At 38.9% G+C, this 18468-nt stretch overlaps 1 protein-coding gene across 1 annotated transcript in view; it reads right to left on the reverse strand.

Moving 5' to 3' along the window:
- Window positions 1–18468, reverse strand: part of PEX1 (peroxisomal biogenesis factor 1) — an 85137-nt gene that overhangs the window by 44460 nt on the left and 22209 nt on the right. Inside the window, exons 5-10 of the mRNA XM_055420423.2 lie at window positions 17681–18447; window positions 15783–15902; window positions 9055–9178; window positions 8720–8823; window positions 7733–7815; window positions 6423–6555 (exon numbers count right to left, since the gene is read on the reverse strand). Of these exons, the coding sequence (XP_055276398.1) occupies window positions 6423–6555; window positions 7733–7815; window positions 8720–8823; window positions 9055–9178; window positions 15783–15902; window positions 17681–18447 (1331 nt within the window). The remainder of the gene's footprint in view (window positions 1–6422; window positions 6556–7732; window positions 7816–8719; window positions 8824–9054; window positions 9179–15782; window positions 15903–17680; window positions 18448–18468) is intronic.

An 18468-nucleotide genomic window follows, 5' to 3' on the forward strand; every position in this document is an offset into this window, starting at 1 on the left:
AAGCCTCTTGATGAAAATAAAAGAGGAGAGTAAAAAAGTTGGCTTAAAGTTCAACATTCAGAAAACTACGATCATGGCATCTGGTCCCATCACTTCATGGGAAATAGATGGGGAAACAGTGGCTGACTTTATTTTTCTAGGCTCCAAAATAACTGCAGATGGTGACTGCAGCCATGAAATTAAAAGACGCTTGCTCCTTGTAAGGAAAGATATGACCAACCTAGACAGCATATTAAAAAGAAGAGATATTACTTTGCCAACAAAGGTCCGTCTAGTCAAGGGTACGGCTTTTCGAGTAGTCATGTATGGATGTGAGAGTTGGACTAAAAAGAAAGCTGAGCACAAAATTGATGCTTTTGAACTGTGGTGTTGGAGAAGACTCTTGAGAGTCCCTTGGACTGCAAGGAGATCCAACCAGTCCATCCTAAAGGAGATCAGTCCTGGGTGTTCATTGGAAGGACTGATGTTGAAGCTGAAACTCCAATACTTTGGCCACTTCATGCGAAGAGTTGACTCATTTGAAAAGACCCTGATGCTGGGGAAGATTGAGGGCAGGAGGAGAAGGGAATGACAGAGGATGAGATGGTTGGATGGCATCACGGACACAATGGACACGGGTTTGGGTGGATTCCGGGAGTTGGTGATGGACAGGGAGGCCTGGCGTGCTGTGGTTCATGGGGTCACAAAGAGTCGGACATGACTGAGAGACTGAACTGATGTATGTTTATGCTACTCCCGATTTTTAATCATGATAAGTAAAGCTAAAATAAATATCCATGCAGTTATGTTTATTTATTTGTCGGATTATACCTTCAGAATAAACTTCTACAAGCTAATACTATATCAAAGGGTATACACATTTAAATTTTGCTAACCAGTGCTGTAAGTGCCCCTAGAAGATCGAACACTTAGGTTTCTATAATTCTTTTAATATAGGCTTCCTCCCTCAGTCTACTACCATTGTTGCTTTGACTAGCTTTTTTTTTTTTAACATATACATTTTATTTATTTATTTAGGCTCAGCCAGGTCTTAGTTGTGGCATGTGGGATCTAGTCTCCTGACCAGGGATTGAATCTGGGCCCCCCTGCATTAAGAGTGCAGAGTCTTACCCACTGGACAACCAGGGATGTCCCTGCCTAGCTTTTAATAGCCCTGCACCAGTTCTAACATTTTGCTTTCCATTACTGTGAACAGGAAAACTAGCCAAGCTTATTGTGAAATCTAGCAGGCATTCAACAATACTACCATCATTATAGTTTACAGAATTGCATTTATTTTTAAAGGCAGTGGACCTTAAAGAATAAAGAAATTAGGGGTACTGGACTGTATGTCCCACCTGCTATACTTTTGGTTTAGTCAGAAGGCTCTTTCTTTCACTCAAAGTAATTCACATTTTAGCCCTTTTCAGTTCACAAAGCCCTTTCATATATACTATTTCTCTTAAGTGAGATTACTCCTAAAAGGCAAGGCTAGAAACTGAAAAACCACCTTAAGTCACAGCCAGTAAGTACATAAGAGTGGGACTCAAACTCAGTTCTTCCGTGAGTTCCATTAACCATGCCACCCTAAGGCAGATGGTGGAGGTCTGACTTCTGAGTCCACAGGACATTGTTTTTTAAAATAATATTCTACCATGCTGATATCAATATTGCAAAGGAACCTGGAATGTTAGGTCCATGAATCAAGGCAAATTGGAAGTGGTCAAACAGGAGATGGCAAGAGTGAACGCAGACACTCTAGGAATCAGTGAACTAAAATGGACTGGAATGGGTGAATTTAACTCAGATGACCGTGGTTAGAAATGTGGTCTGAGTATATATAATTTAAATTTGTTATGAAATTTTGTAATAACCTGTACGTGTAATTGTTCCATGTGTCCTTGTAAAGAATACATCTTTGTTCAGTGCAAGCTTTCATAAATATATGTATTTGTGCATATATATTATGAATATGTATGTATACATCACATACATATGAGTTTGAGTGAACTCTGGGAGTTGGTGATGGACAGGGAGGCTGTGATTCATGGGGTCGCAAAGAGTCGGACACGACTGAGTGACTGAACTTAGAGAACATTTAGAGTAACTGCTATATTGTAGCAGTCTTGCATATCTGGAATAAACCCTACTTGATTGGAAGGACTGATGCTAAAGCTGAAACTGCAATACTTTGGCCACCTCATGCGACGAGTTGACTCACTGGAAAAGACTCTGATGCTGGGAAAGGTTGGGGGCGGGAGGAGAAGGGGACGACCGAGAATGAGATGGCTGGATGGCATCACCAACTCGATGGACATGAGTTTGAGTGAACTCCGGGAGTTGGTGATGGACAGGGAGGCCTGGCGTGCTGTGATTCATGGGGTCGCAGAGAGTCGGACACGACTGAGCGACTGAACTGAACTGACTGTGGTATATAATTCTTTTTATACATCAGTTGATCACATTTGCTAACATTTTGTTAAGGATTTCTGCATCTGTGTTCATGATAGATCTTAGTTGGTAGTTTTCTTGTGATGCCTGTCTTGTTTTGGTATTAGGTAATGCTGGCCTCACAGAATAAACTAGATTTTCCTCTGCTTCCACCCACTGGAAGAGACTGTAGACAACTGGGGTAATTTCTTCCTTGAGAGTTTGGTAGTATGTACCCAGTGCACCCATCTGGGTGTGTGCTTTCTGTTTTAGAATGATATTAATTACAGACTCAATTTCTTTAATAGATGTAAGCCATTTCATATTGTCATTATTCTTCTTGTGTGAGTTCTGGCAGCCTGTGTCTTTCAAGGAATTGGTCTATCTATCTAGGTTATCAAATTTTTGGGCATAGAGATAAAAATTTTTAGGGGCACAGCTGTTTATTACGATTACTACTTTATTATCAGTTTTTAAGATTTATTTTTAACTGGAGGATAACTGCTTTACCATGATGTGTTAGTTTCTGCCTACAAGATAAACCAGCTGTAAGTATACCTTTATTCTCTCCCTCTTAAGCCTCACCCCCACCCCTGCCCATTATACCCACCAGGCCAACACAGAGCTTTATCATCCTTCAATGTCTGTGGGACCTGTAGTGATGCCCTCCATTTCTTATACTAGTAATTTGTATCCTCTTTTTTTTTTCCTTAGCCTGCCTAAGGGTTTATCAATTTTTACTGATCTTTAAAAAAAAAAAAAAAGCCTTTGGTTTCACTGATCTTCTCTACTGATTTCCTGTTTTCACTTCAATCGCTTCTACTCTAATTCATATTATTTCTTCTGCTTACATTAGATTTAATTTGCTCTTCTGTTTCTAGTTTAGTAAAGTAGAAACTTAGATTACTGGAGTAGTTACTCTATTTTAAGTAAGAAATCAAAAGAAAGCAACTGGGGTAGTAAGAGGAAAAAAGTTATTATGCCGGAGTTAAAAGTGAATAGAAATAAAAAAGCCTTATGATTTTGAATTAAAAAAAAAAAAACCTACAAAGACTCACAAAAATCACACTGCAGCCCTGGAAAAAATATTGTGTTGGTAGAGAAGAAAACTGTAAGCCCCTTCAAAGAGCAGGGAACCTCTAGTAAGACTGAAAAAGATTAAAACAAGAGAAGACACAAATTACCAATATCAGGAAACAGGACATTACAGATTTCCCATCTATGAAAAGCACAGTAAGATGTGCTGCTGCTGGGAATATAAACTGGTACAGCCACTGTGGAGAACAATATGGAGGTTCCTTAAAAAACTAAAAACAGAACTACCATACGACCCAGCAATCCCATTACTGGGCATATACCCAGAGAAAAACATAATTCAAAAAGACACTTGCAGCCTAATATTCACTGTAGCACCATTTACAATAGCCAGCACATGGAAGCAAGCTAAATGACCATTAGAGGTATGGATAAAGAAGATGTGGCATACACACACACACACAATGGAATATTACTCAGCCATAAAAATAAACAAAGTCGGGTCATTTGTAGAGATGTGAATGGACCTAGAGACTGTCAGACAGAGTGAAGTCAGTCAGACAGAGAAGGAAAAATATCATATGACATCCCTAGTATATGGAATCTAAAAAGAAATGATACAAATGCACTTACTTACAAAATGGAAAGAAACTCACTGACTTAGAAAATGAGCTCATGGTTGCCAGGGGAAGGGGACAGTTAAGGACTTTGGGAAGGGCGTGCACACACCGCTCTACTGAAAATGGATAATCAACAAGGACCTCCTGTACAGCACGGGGAACTCTGCTCAGTGTTAGTGGCAGCCTGGGTGGGAGGGGAGTTTGGGGGAGAGTGGAAACATGTATACACATGGCTGAGTCCCTTCACTGCTGCTGCTGCTGCTAAATCACTTCAGTCATGTCCGACTCTGTGTGACCCCATAGATGGAAGCCCACCAGGCTCCCCTGTCCCTGGGATTCTCCAGGCAAGAACACTGGAGTGGGTTGCCATTTCCTTCTCCAATGTGTGAAAGTGAAAAGTGAAAGTGAAGTCGCTCAGTCGTGCTTAGTGACCCCACGGACTGCAGCCTACCGGGCTCCTCCATCCATGGGATTTTCTAGGCAATAGTACTGGAGTGGCTTGCCATTGCCTTCTCCGGAGTCCCTTCACTGCTCACCTGAAATTGTCACAACAAGGTTAATCGGCTATACCCACACACAGAGAAGAATATTACTCAGTGATAAAAAGGAATGAAACTGGGTCATTTGCAGAGATGTGAATGGACTCAGAGGCTGACACAGAGTGAAGTCAGAAGAACAAATATCACATTAATGCATATATGTGGAATCTAAACCAATGGTGTAGATGATGTCATCTGCAACGCAGAAATAGAGCACAGACATAGGGAACAAACCTATGGACATCGAGGAAAGAAGGGGTGGTGGGATGAACTAGGAGATTGGGATTGACATATGTGTACTACTGATACTATGCATAAAGCAGTAACTAATAAGGACACTACTGTATAGCTCAGGAACTCTCCTCAATGCTCCATGGTGACCTAAATGGGACATGCACAAATGGGAAGGGAACCTAAAACACAGGGCACGTATGTATACCTATAGCTGATTCACTCTGCTGTACAGTAGAAACTAACATTGTCAAGCAACTACAGTGTCAGTCACTCAGTTGTGTCCAACTCTTTGCAACCCCATGGGCTGTAGCCCACCAGACTCCTCTGTCCATGGGATTCTCCAGGCAAGGATACTGGAGTGGGTTGCCATTCCCTTCTCCAGTAAAGCAACTATACTCCTATAAAAAATTTTTTTGAAAGAGCACAGTGAGAGAATACTACGAGCAACTTCATGCTCACAAATCTGACAACTTAGAAGAAACAAACACATTCTTCAAAAACTGCAAACTACCAAACGCCTGCCAAAATGAAACAGATGATAAAGACTTTGAATTTATGAAAAATATATAAAGAAATCTCTAGGCACAGATGGTTTCAGTGGAGATTTTACCAAACATTTTAAAGAATTTACATTAATTTTATACAATCTCTTCCAAAAAACAGAACAGAAGGGAACAATGTTCAACTCATTCTGTGAGGCCAGTATTACTCTGAGAGCAAAACCAAAGGCAGAACTACAGGCTAATATTGATCATGAATTTACATGCAAAAATCCTCACAGAATATCAGCAAACAGAACTCAGCAAAGTATAAAAAAAAAACAGACCGCTCCCAGGTAGGATTTATTACAGATTTGCATGGCTAATTCAACATTTCAAAATTAATCAGCCCCGTCAACACGCTTTGTTGTTGTTTAGTCACTAAGCCATGTCTGACCCTTTGCGACCTCATGGACTGTGGCCTGCCAGGCTCCTCTGTCCACGAGATTTTCCAGGCAAGAATACTGGAATAGGTTGTCATTTCCTTCTCCAGGGATCTTTCCAACTCAGGGATCAAACCTGTGCCTCCTGCATTGACAGGTGGATTTTTTTTTACTTCTGAGTCACCAGGGAATCCCTATTTAACACCCTACCAACATCATAAAAAAGAAAATTCATACAATCATATCAACAGAAATAGAAAAAGAGCAGGGAGAGCATCACCGAATTCCACACTGTTTTCTCAATATCTAACAGCAGGCACTCAAAAATATTAGTGAATGAATAAATTCTTTCCATCTATCGTATCAACAACCCTATGTAACAGATGATTAAAACTCAAAGAGAGAGGAAATAAAAATGGCTAATCAGGTACTTCCCTGATGGTCCATTGGTGAGACTCTGCATTCCCAATGTAGGGGCCCAGGTCTGATGCCTGGTCAGGGAACTAGGTCCCACAGGCTGCAACTAAGAGGCTGAATGGCACAACGGAAAGACCCTGCACGCTGCAGCTAAGACCAGGTGCAGCCACACACACAGTTTTTTAATTTTTTAAAAAGTTAAAAAAACTGCTAATTAATGAAAATGAGCATATTTTAACAACATACCTTTCCTCCCGTGAGTAAAAGGGCTCCATTTCTAAGTCCTGCCACAAGGGACACCAGTTGCCGAGACAAAGGGCGCCCCAGGAGGCTATGAGTGATGTGCTCCATGGAGGAGATGCCTAAGGAATTCACTCCTCTGCAAAACATGTAAACTGCATGATCAAACACTAAAGCAGGATAAAATCTAGCTATAAACAATTTGGAAATTTTCCTTCGCAGGCTAGTTAATGATTTATAAAAAGAGTAAAATCTTGGAAATTTTCCCTTACTTGAAAGTAAAATGATTTAATGCCAAATTTGAGTCACAGATTTTAAAACTAATTTTCCTACTTTCAAACATGTGTAGTAATTAGAAATTCTGTCCAAATAGGAATCCTTAAGGGGATTTGTCTTAATACACACATATATCCCCCTCAAAATGATTTCTGGCTTGTTAATCAACATTATCATACATGAGTGCATTTAAAGTATTAGGATAACTGAAGACTTATTTCCTCTTAAACATCATCTTTGAAATCCAGTTTCAATCTGAAGATTACACAAATATGAACTTTAACCTACTTCCTGATTCTGCCAGTTTATTTCTGATACTAAATATCATAAATTATTAAAATTAGTCTGAACTGAAAAGCTTTTACTTTATAGATTCTTTACTTTAAAAAGCATATTACTGTTGCTTTGTAGTTTAATCCTTTAACTAAAACCTTTATATTATTATAAAATATATTATATTATTACAGAAAAGCAAATCACTACTACTATATCCATTAAAGGCCTCTGTGATGAATTCTAATAAGGAACAGTTTTATGTGAGATTCTTATACTGTATTAAGAGCTAAAGAAATTGAGGAGGTTCTTTTCAAATTTGTCTTAAAAGTTAAGGAAAACACAAATAATTCCCATCAATCAGTACATCTTCAAGACAGTGAAGGAATAACTTAATTTGAAATATTTTTAAACACTCAACTAATGTCTTTGGATTTAACTTTCAAAGCTAATTTATTAATTTCAAAAGATTATTGTCTTATTCAAGCAAGTATGATCCAGGTCATATCTAGTTGGCTCTCTTCTCACAGATCAAATCTCAAAGTAAAATTTCTAATACATTTCAGACTTTCAGTTTATCCAAGAAGAGAAGGCAAATTACTAAGCCAGGTGTGAAAACAGAAACAATCCTTGAAAAAACTATCTACCATTACATTAGTAATACTAGTCAATGACACAGACATCTAATTTAATATTTACACATAAAAGTCCTAAGACAGGTAATGTTAAACATGTCTAAACATGCCAGTTTGGCCGTAACTTCTTACCCCAAGCAGTTCAGCTTTAAAAAAGGAAGAATAAAGTCAATTTCCTCACTGTTTTCTTCTTTTACCATACGATCTAGAAGGACCTATAGTAGCAAGGAAAAATCAATTTTACATGTCAAAGTAATACCTTTTGCCTGCTTTTCTTGGGTTCCAGGAAACTGACTTGCTGATTCTGCTACACCAGAGAGAAAAGATACACTGTGCATGCAAGATTATTACTTAAAACAGCCCTGACAATAATAATTCACTTGTCTAAGGAATATAAATATTTATTTTATAGTTAACAAGCAGTAAAGAATATCTTCTTCATGCAGTTTAGAGATATATCTTCATTTGCAATTTTGATTTATGTCACATTCTTTTCACAATCTTCCATCTGTATCGTCTCTGAATGGTATTCCTTACATTGTATTTCACCAAAGTAGAGAAATAATATCTAGTTTCAAACCACTGAAATTCTAAATGATTTGAATTCATCTTCAGTTCTATAATGACAAGAGTAAATATCCTAACCAAAACATAATGATCTAAAAAGAGAACTTTAAACATATATTTGGAATAAAAGCAATCTGATAATAGTTATGAAGAGTTGAGAATTTAAGAATTGACAAAATAATATGGGCTGTGCCGCAAAACTGCAAATAAAAATATGAATTAAAAAAAAAGTTAGCCCCCTCAGCTAAGTTTTCATTTGTTCCAATACTAGAAGAGTTTAAAATCATGATCCACTGGCCAGTTAATACAATCAATTCTATCCTGGTACAATTTTGCTGAAGCATCCATTTTAAATTTAGGATAAATCAATCATTTGTTTAGGTAAGTTAAAGAGATTACAGAATAAAATATTTTAAATCAAGTTATTCCTTACTCTTATCATTTGAGTTTCTAATACAGTTTAGGATGCAAGGTCTTAACAAGTAAATTCATACTTTAGAGTTAATCACATGTGAAAATGTTATCATTAAATATTCAGTAGTATGCAATTACTTGTACTGTCATCTTCTGCAGCAGATTGGTACTCAATAGAAAAATATTTTTTTCTTTTTCCTTTTCCCAAGAATGAACTATATTCAGAGAAAACTCCTTCACCCCTGTTAAAAAGAAAGTAATAAATGTAGTTAGTACTTAAGCTGAGATGAAATAATTTAAAATTTAAATTTATTTACGTTTAAACAAAAGGGTTCTTTGATACATAAAATCTACTGTTTAATTATTATTATTAGGTTTCCTGTTCATACTGATCACAAGATGGAAAAACAATGAAAAATTTTCCAAGTTCTTTAATAGGAAAAATATTAAAATAACAAATAAAATATACTTACCATCTTTCATGTCCAGTTTAATGTACTCCTCCTCTGATACTATCAGAGGAATTGTGGCAGTGGTAGACTGCTGTAGCCATGAACAGAACACAGTTTTTATGTCTTCTTCACCTACATCTTCAGACTGCCAGAGGAAAGGAAAGAAACAGTAACGATATTCTATTACCTGAACTGAACATTCTTATTTTAATACCTTATCTCGCCAGTAAAATGATGGTCACAGGCACAGATTTGGGACCTGACATTATAGTACTCTGAGTATGGTGCGGTCTGAAGAAAAAGTCATACAAGTGGCAAAGTTTTAAATGCTCCTTTTTTCTACGCCCAGTGATACACAGAGCATAATTTAGCTCACTTGATAACCATTCCAACCCTATTCTCTCTTGCTTCCTGTGAAGCAAGCTCTGTAGTGATGGAGCAGGCTCCTCTGTTCCCAGCTTGGAGCTGTGTGTGCACGTGTGTGGCTGCACTCTGGCCAACGCATTACCATCAGCAATCCAAGAGGCCTTCTCTCCCTAACAAAACTCTGCAAGGAGAAGAGTTTGGCTTTGTGCCTTTCCTTCTGCTGCCAAGAATGCAGATGTGATGTCTATTACCACCGCAAATACCTTGCATCTAAGAGGAGGAGAGACAAAGGCTAAAGATGACAGAAGAGGACGATCGAAGGAGCCTGGATCTGTGGTTACGTGCTTTAACCACCTGTGAGTTCCTCCAAACTTCTTTGCACATGAGAAAAACAAACTCTTTATATGTTAGTCTCACTTTCTTTTTTTTCTATGATGGCTGATACGTTCAACAAGTAGAGTGTTAATAAACTGTTCAAAAGATATGAAGAAATTCTGAGAAAAACACTGCTAATTTCTGAAACTTTTAGATTAATATTATTAAGTTTAAACAATCTTCTTGAAATACAAAACAGAACTAACCAAAATTCATATGTGAAAGACACTATCTGCCTAGGAAAATAAACTTCTACCATTTCGCAACTCCCATATCTATTATCTAACAGCTCATATGCAACAACTCATATCTGTTATCTCTCTTCATTCATTAGATCCACTGATAAGCTCAGTTTAGAATACGCTCACCATTAAAAAAACAAGCTAAACTAAGAAAAGGCGTCACTTTCCCACTCTTAAAAAATCACAGAAATAAGTCAGTTACTTCTTTGTATATTATTGGAAAATGGGATTAAAGACCTAGAGAAAGTTATAAAATGAAAATAAAAACCATTAAAAAATCAAGACTTTTAGAATCAGAAAGCAACTCATAGTTCCTCTAGAATCAAACACCTTTCTGTCCTAAATGATATAATCAGCCTAGAGAGACCTGCCAAGGTCACACAGCTTCCACCAAAGCACACAACTAGGGACAGGAAAGGAAATATCCCATTGCCGATACCAGAGGAAAAAACAAAAACTAATGAGCAGTGGCTAATTATTTTTGTACATAAGACCCAGTTTTTGGGAAAAAAAAAAAAAACAAGATCAATAACTACATTAAAAGGAGAGCTCCTATAAACTAAAAAAAAAAAACTCAAAACTTTATAAAAGCCATCAAAGTTCCACATTACAAAGATTTTTATACTATCGTCTATATGTTTAAAGGTTACTTAAAAGTATCAATGCAATATAGACAGCAAAATATCTGACTCTGAAAATCCTGCAGTTATCAAGACAATATTAAATTTCCTTCACGTGGTTTTTAATAAGATACTGAGAGACAAGACAGAGATAAGAGGGCAAGTACAAGGACTTCAGCTCTCCTCTTCTCAAGAGGACAGCTAAATCACAACTAACTGCTATATAAACATCTACAAAAAGACCTGAACCCACCATAAAAGATATTCTACACCCAAAGACAAAGAAAAGCTACAATAAGACAGTAGGAGCGGTGCTTTTGTGATATCATCAAATCCCACACCCACTGGGTGGGAGACCCACAAACTGGAAAGTAATAGTATCACAGAAGTTCTCCCACAGGAGTGAGAGAGTTCTGAGCCCCATGTCAGGGTGCCCAGTCAGGGGGGGTCTGGCATTGGGAGGAGGAGTCATCAGAGTATTTGGTCTGTGAAGGCCAGTGCAGCTTAAATGCAGGTGCTCAACAAGGTTTCATGTGCACTAGGATCCAGGGCTAAACAGAGACTCCATGGGAGCCTGGGCCAAAACTACCTGCAGGCCTTAGACAGTTTCCTGGGGAGGTGAGGACTGGCTGTGGCTCACTGTGGAGGACAAGGCCACTGGTGACAGAAGCCCCAGGGACTGTTCATTGGCATGAGCTCTCCCGGAGGTCATCTTTTGGCACTGAAACCTAGCCCCACCCAACAGCTTGCAGGCTCCGGTGCTGGAACACCTCAGAACAAGCAACCAACAGGGTGGGTGGGAACACAGCCCAACTCACGAGCAGACAGGTTGCCTAAATGTCTCCCTGAGCCAACAGCTGCCTCTAAACACACCCTTTGACACAGCCCTGCTGACAGATAGACAAGACCCAGATCCACTCACCAGGGGGGCAGGCAGCAGTCTCTTCCAACAGGAAGCCTGCACAAGCCCCTGGATCCACCTCACCAACTAGGGGGGAAGACACCAGAAGCAAGAAGAACCACAATCCTGTAGCCTGAGGAACAGAGACCACAAACACGGAAAGTTAGAAAGTAAGACCCAGCTGAGAAATATGTTCCAGACAAAGAAACAAGATAAAACCCCAGAAGAACAACTAAGTGAAGCAGAGACAGGCAATGTGCCTGGGAAAGAATTCAGAGCAACTGGAGTAAAGATGACTCAAGATCTCAACAAAAGAATGGTGGCACAGACTGAGAGGACACAGAAATGTTTAACAAAGAACCAGAAGCTTGAAAAAACAAACAGAGAGTTAGGAGAGGTGGCAAGAACACACAGAAGAGCTGTACAGAAAAGCTCTTAAGGACCTGGATAACCAAGACAGTGTTGTCACTCAGCAAGAGCCAGACATCCTGGAGTGTGAAGCTAAGTGGGCCTTAGGAAGCATTGCTATCAACGAAGCTAGTGGAGGGGATAGGATTCCAGCTGAGCTATTTCAAATTCTAAAAGATGATGCTGTTAAAAGTGCTCCACTCAATATGTCAGCAAATTTGGAAAACCCACCAGTGGCCACAGCACTGGAAAAGGTCAGTTTTCATTCCAATCCCAAAGAAGGGCAGTGCTAAAGAATGTAAAAACTACCATACAATTGCACTCAATTCTCATGCTAGTAAGGTTATGCTCAAAAATCCTTCAAGCTAGGCTTCAGCAATACTTAAAAACCAAGAACTTCCAGGTGTACAAGTTGGACTTAGAAAAGGCAGAGGAACCAAGATCAAACCACCAACATTCATTGGATCATAGATCAAGCAAGGGAATTTCAGAAAAAAAAAACAAACAACTACTGCTTCACTGACTATGGGAAAGCCGATCACAACAAACTGTGGAAAATTCTTAGAGATGGGAATACCAGACCATCTTACTTGTCTCCTGAGAAACCTGTATGCTGGTCAGGAAGCAACAGTTAGAACCTTACATGGAACAGCAGACTGATTCAAACTTGAGAAAGGAGTACATCAAAGCTGTATATTGTCACCCTGAATATTTAACTTATACAGAGAGTACATTATGCGAAATACTGGGCTGGATGAGTTACAAGCTGGAATCAAGACTGCTGGGAGAAATATCAACAACTTCAGATATGCAGATGACACCTCCCTAATGGCACAAAGTGAAAAGGAACTAAAAAGCCTCTTGATGAAGGTGAAAAGAGGAGAGTGAAAAAGATAGCTTACATCTCAGCACTCAAAAAACTAACATCATGACGTTCAGTCCCATCACTTCATGGCAAATAGATGGGGAAAAAGTAGAAGCAGTGACAGAGTTTCTGTGTTCCAAAATCACTGCGGACAGTGACTGCAGCCATGAAATTAGAAGCTTGCTTCTTGGACATGAAGCTATGACAAACCTACAGTTGTATTAAAAAGCAAAGACATCAGTTCACTGGCAAATATCCATATGGTCAAAGCTAGGGTCTTTGCACTAGTCATGTATCGATGAGAGAATCAGACCATAAAGAAGGCTGAGTGCCAAAGAATTGATGCTTTCAAATTGTGGTGCTAGAGAAGATGCTTGAGAGTCCCTTGAACTGCAGGAGATTAAACTAGCCAATCCTAAAGGAAATCAGTCCTGAATATTCACTGAAAGGACTGATGCTGAAACTCCAATACTTTGGCCACTTGATGTGAAGAGTTGACTCACTGGAAAGACTCTGATGCTAGGGAAAAGGAGAAGAGGTCAGCAGAGAATGAGAAGGTTAGATGGCATCACCAACTCACTGGATATGAGTCTGAACAATCTCCGGGAGATAGTGAAGGACAGGGAGGCCTGGTTGCTGCAGTCCATGGGGTCGCACGCACAGAGTCAGACATGACATTGAGACTAAACAAATAGCTAATTCAGTTTGTTGTAAAACACTGTAAAGTAACTATAATCTAATTAAAAAAATTCTTAGAGGAAAACATAGCCAGAACACTGTGACATAAATCATACTAATTGAATTACTTCTATTTCAGACAGAAAAAGATTTCACTTATATGTGGAATCTTAAAAAATGATACAAATTAATTTATTTACAAAACAGAAACAAGACTCACAGATTCCAAAAACAACTTATGGTTATCAAAATGCAAAGGTGGAGGGAAGATAAATTAGGAGTTTGAGATTAACATACACACGACTATATGTAAAATAATCAACAAGGAACTACTGTATAGCACAGAGAACTCCAGTCAATATTCTGTAATAATCTACATGGGAAAAGAATCTGAAAAAGAATGGATATACGTAGAACTGAATCAATCTGCTATACATCTGAAACTAACACAGTAAATCAACTATACTCTAAAGTAAATCAACTATAATATAAAGTACAAATCAGAAAACAACCGAAGGTCAAAGAAGCAAAAAGTTAAAACGACAAATCACCATATATTGTTCAGTGAATATGTTAAATGCTCAGTTGCATACTATTATGGAAATGGCATGTATCCTATTTGTTTTCTTCTTCTCTAGTCACAAAATAGAAACTATTTTATCTGAAGTTCTATCAAGCAGAAAGATCTGTTAAAATGGTTTTATAATGACCTTGACATAATGACCATCATTATCCAGAGGATCCAGAAGTATAATGCAAATTATCAGAGAAGGATTAAGTCATGTTTGGCATTTTCTAAACATATAATAATTTTCCTGTGTTACAATTCTCTGAGAACTGGAAATCTTTGTTGGTACAGATGATAACACTCTAAAAGAAAATAAATGAAAGTCGCTCAGTTGTATCTGACTCTTTGTGACCCCATGGACTATACAGTCTATGGAATTCTCCAGAATAGAATACTGGACTGGGTAGCCTTTCCCTTCGCCAGCAAGTCTTCCCGACCCAGGAACCGAACTGCGGTCTCCTGCATTGCAGCCAGATTCTTTACCAACTGAGCTATCAGGGAAGCCTAATAATACTCTAAAGAGATTTTAAAATTAAGTTCCATACTTCAATTCCTGACCATATCAGTTTCTATCAAAATTAAGTGTTGAAAAGTAAAACAGTCCAGCTCTCTTTTACATTGATTGCACTGTTAATATTGAAACGTGAGAATTTTCTTTAAAAACTGCCCAGATATAGCAAAAATATCAATCCTTTAAATGCCAAATCATCCATATTTGCATTGGCACAATGTATGTTATATGTATATCACTTATTAAAGACTTCTTGCAGACTTTCCGGGTGGTCCAGTGGTTAAGAATCTGCTTGCCAGTGAAGGGGACACAGGTTTGACCCCTGGTCCAGGAAGATCCCACATGCCATGGGGCAACTAAGCTCAAGCGCCACAACTACTGAACCCATACTCGACAACAAGAGAAGCCACTGCAGTGAGAAGTCTGTGCACTGCAACTAGAGAGTAGCCCCTGCTCATTGCAATTAGAGAAAGCCTGCTTGCAGCAACACAGTTCCAGAGCAGGAAAAAAAAAAAAAGACTTTTTGGTTTCTCAAATAGGTAAACAATACCAGTTGATCTAGCAATTCAACTCCTAGGTAAGTACTCAGAAGAACTGAATGTAGGGACTCAAATATTTGTATATCAATATTCACAGCAGCATTAATTACAACGGCTTTTTTTTTTTTAAAAAAAAGCAGAAATAACCCCACTGTCCATCAACAGATGAATAAACAATGTGTATATATACATACAATGGAATACTATGCAGCTATAAACAGGACTGACATTTGACATATGCTGCAGTGTGGATAAACCCTGACAACCCATTAAATGAAATAACGAAGACACAGGGCAAATACCATATGATTCCACTTACATATAAGATCTAGAACAAGCAAATTCACAGAGACTGATCACAGTTGAGAATTGGGGGGAGGAAAAGATGGGGAGTGATTGCTTAATGGGTACAAAGTTTCTAATCAGGGGATGGAAAAGTTTCAGAAATAGTGATGGTTTCATATTATAAATGTACTTAATGGCACTAAATTGCACACTTAAAGAGTTAAAACAGCATTTTATCTTATATGCATTTTATCACAATAAAACCAAAAGACAATAAGACTTCTTTGCCCTTCTAGAATAAAGGAGTACATTCTTATTACTTAGCTAAAGCAACTAGAAATTTTCCAATGCATGTAAACAACCATGATGGAACATACAAATGTGAACTCACTAAGCTTTCTGTAGGTTGTAGTGTTAGAGATCTTGGAATGTTAGGGGTAATTTCCACTGGAGTTATTCTGACGACTGCATGCATTTCTATATTTAGTCTCTTTCTCAGGTCATCTGGAATCTGCAATATATAAAAATGAATTTAAAATATAAATATTAAAACCTTGATTAAGAAATATTCCATAGCATAAACACTGATATTAATTTCTATCAACTCAGGTGAATGATAAGATACTGCCATGATTCATAGTATAGGTGGGCATTCAGGTACTGTTATGATACTAACATTTCAATTTTTTCCTACAGTTGTTCCTTTTAACATCCGCTTCAGAAGGTGATCACTTTTGATCTCTCTGGTTAAGCCAGTCTGAGTACCTGACAGCAGCTAACCGCCACCTCTCACTGGCCATCCTCCCAACCTGACCACAGAGTGGGAAGTGCAGGCTTCTCACTGCCGTCTCAGCTGGTCTCCAGGACTCGATCACCACTTTTCCACCCCCTCCTCACCATATAATATCAAGGAAATAACCGTGTTTCCTGCCTAATGGCAGAATTATTATTAGAAACAGACAGGTCCATTAACAAGTTCAGACAATATGATTTTCAAGATGCAGTGGAATCTTCTTGAGTAAGAGATTAGAGAGAACAGAAAATATGAGGTACGGTTGGAGCTTTAGAGAATGATGTAGGCTGAAGAGATTACAACTTGTTAAGTCACCTACCTAAAGGTCACAGTCTAAACTGTGAGAGTAAAAGAAATCTACTAAGGAGACTCCCTTTCCTCTCCATTGTTCTTCCCTGTTCTAATAATCTTCCTTCAAAATCAGGTTAAAATAAAGGAGGCTGGTGACTCATTTCATATGAAATTAACATTGACATCTGAAGTTAGGGTGCGGAGGGGAATGCTAGTTGTGCTGCTTTTGCTCTCCATCACAGTAAAGAACCAATGCCAGCAGGGGAAGGAGCTTTTTGGGCACCTCTGAATCCAGGTCATCTCACGCTGTGGGTCTCTCCCTACACCAGGCATCTACACCAGTACATGCCAAGACCTTCCTTTGCTTTCAAGAATGTGGAAGCAAATCTTCAGGCATTAAAGATGTGAGGCTTCGTTGGGCACTCCATTTGAAGCATGAACTCAGGAGTCAGCCTGCCAGGGTTTGAATCCTCATTCTACTTACTGACTCGTTACCCCAGGCAGCCTCTCTGGACCTGTACCTATCTTAGCTTTCACCTGTCCAAGTTGATTAGCCTTTTAAACACATAAACCTTACCCAAACAAGGACTTTACCCTGAAGTCAGAAATGTGTCCCCACGGGAACTTTTTGTTGCTGCTGTTGTTAGTCACTCAGTCTTGTCCGACTCTGTGTGACTCCATGGACTGTAGCCAGGAGATCTTCCCAAACTAGGGATCGAACCCTGGTCTCCTGCACTGCAGGCACATTCTTTACCATCTGAGCCACCAGGGAAGACTAGAGGAGGGGGGACTTTAAATAGTATTTGTTACACTGGTTTCCAACTTGTGCATAAAATATTATAATATTTTAATTCAAAATTCGGGCAAGTTCAAGCAACATAAAATTATTTTCTAAGATTTATACTAACCCATTTGCTATACACCAGAAACAAACAACACTGTAAATCAACTACAGTACAATTTGGGGCTTCCCTGGTGGCTCAGACAGTAAAGAATCTGCCTGTAATGTGGGAGACCCAGGTTCAATACCTGGGTTGGGAAGATCCCGTGGAGAAGGAATGACTACCCACTCCAGTATTCTTGCCTGGAGAATTCCATGGATAGAGGAGCCTAGCGAGCTACAGTCCATGGGGTTGCAAAGAGTCAGACACAACTGAGCAACTAACACAATACAGTATAATTTTTAAAGAAAGACATATACTAACCCAGACTTTCCCAAGATGAAGGGCGTCTAAGTTTTTGGTGTATTTAATGGCATTCTTCAGTTCCTCAAGTCCATTCCAGACTACCTTTAGCACACAGGTCTTGCCAGCTTTGTGACTATGGTCTGGGCTAACCTGTTTTTGATCTAGAGGTTCTGACATCTGCTTCTCTTTTTCAGGTGACAGGACATTTTGCTTTGTTCTACTTTGCTGTTGCTTTGGAGAAAGCAGTTTCACTAGCTTTCCATAGGTCACAGTGAAGCTGGGTTCCACATCAAAATATTCCTGGTCCCATGGAAATACATGAATGGCATAATGTTTGTGAAACACAGAAGTTGCTGATGCCTTACATATGCTGGGAGGCTGGGACTTGCATACTCTGAAAATATTGTCCAGAGGAACAACTGTTGACTGCATGTTTTTGAAAGCATTGATTTCAGTTAGCCCCCAGGATGTGCCTCGTTTCTTCTCAGACCCAGAAGAAAAAATGCTTCCTATCATAGTCCATAAGCTTGGCATAAATGATGAGTCAATTCTATCCTCTGATTCTCTTTCTTTAGACCCAGCGACTCCTACAGTATTTGATTGAAGTTGCTTGGTTTGAAGCTCTTTTGTCAATCCTTTTTGGTCTCTTCCATAATTATGAAATTTTCCAGGTGCATTATCTGCTTCTGAAAATGTGTTCTCTTTGGCTTGGCGGGTCTTTGGCTGAATAAGGAGTCTGGTGTCAGTCTCCAGCCTTCCATAAGGAGCACCGGGCATTAGTGCAACTGTTCAGAAAACAAGGGTCA

This window comes from Moschus berezovskii, chromosome 3, assembly GCF_049115385.1.
Source record: "Moschus berezovskii isolate FMDL1 chromosome 3, NW_MosBer_1.0, whole genome shotgun sequence".
Classification (NCBI taxonomy): Eukaryota; Metazoa; Chordata; class Mammalia; order Artiodactyla; family Moschidae; genus Moschus; species Moschus berezovskii.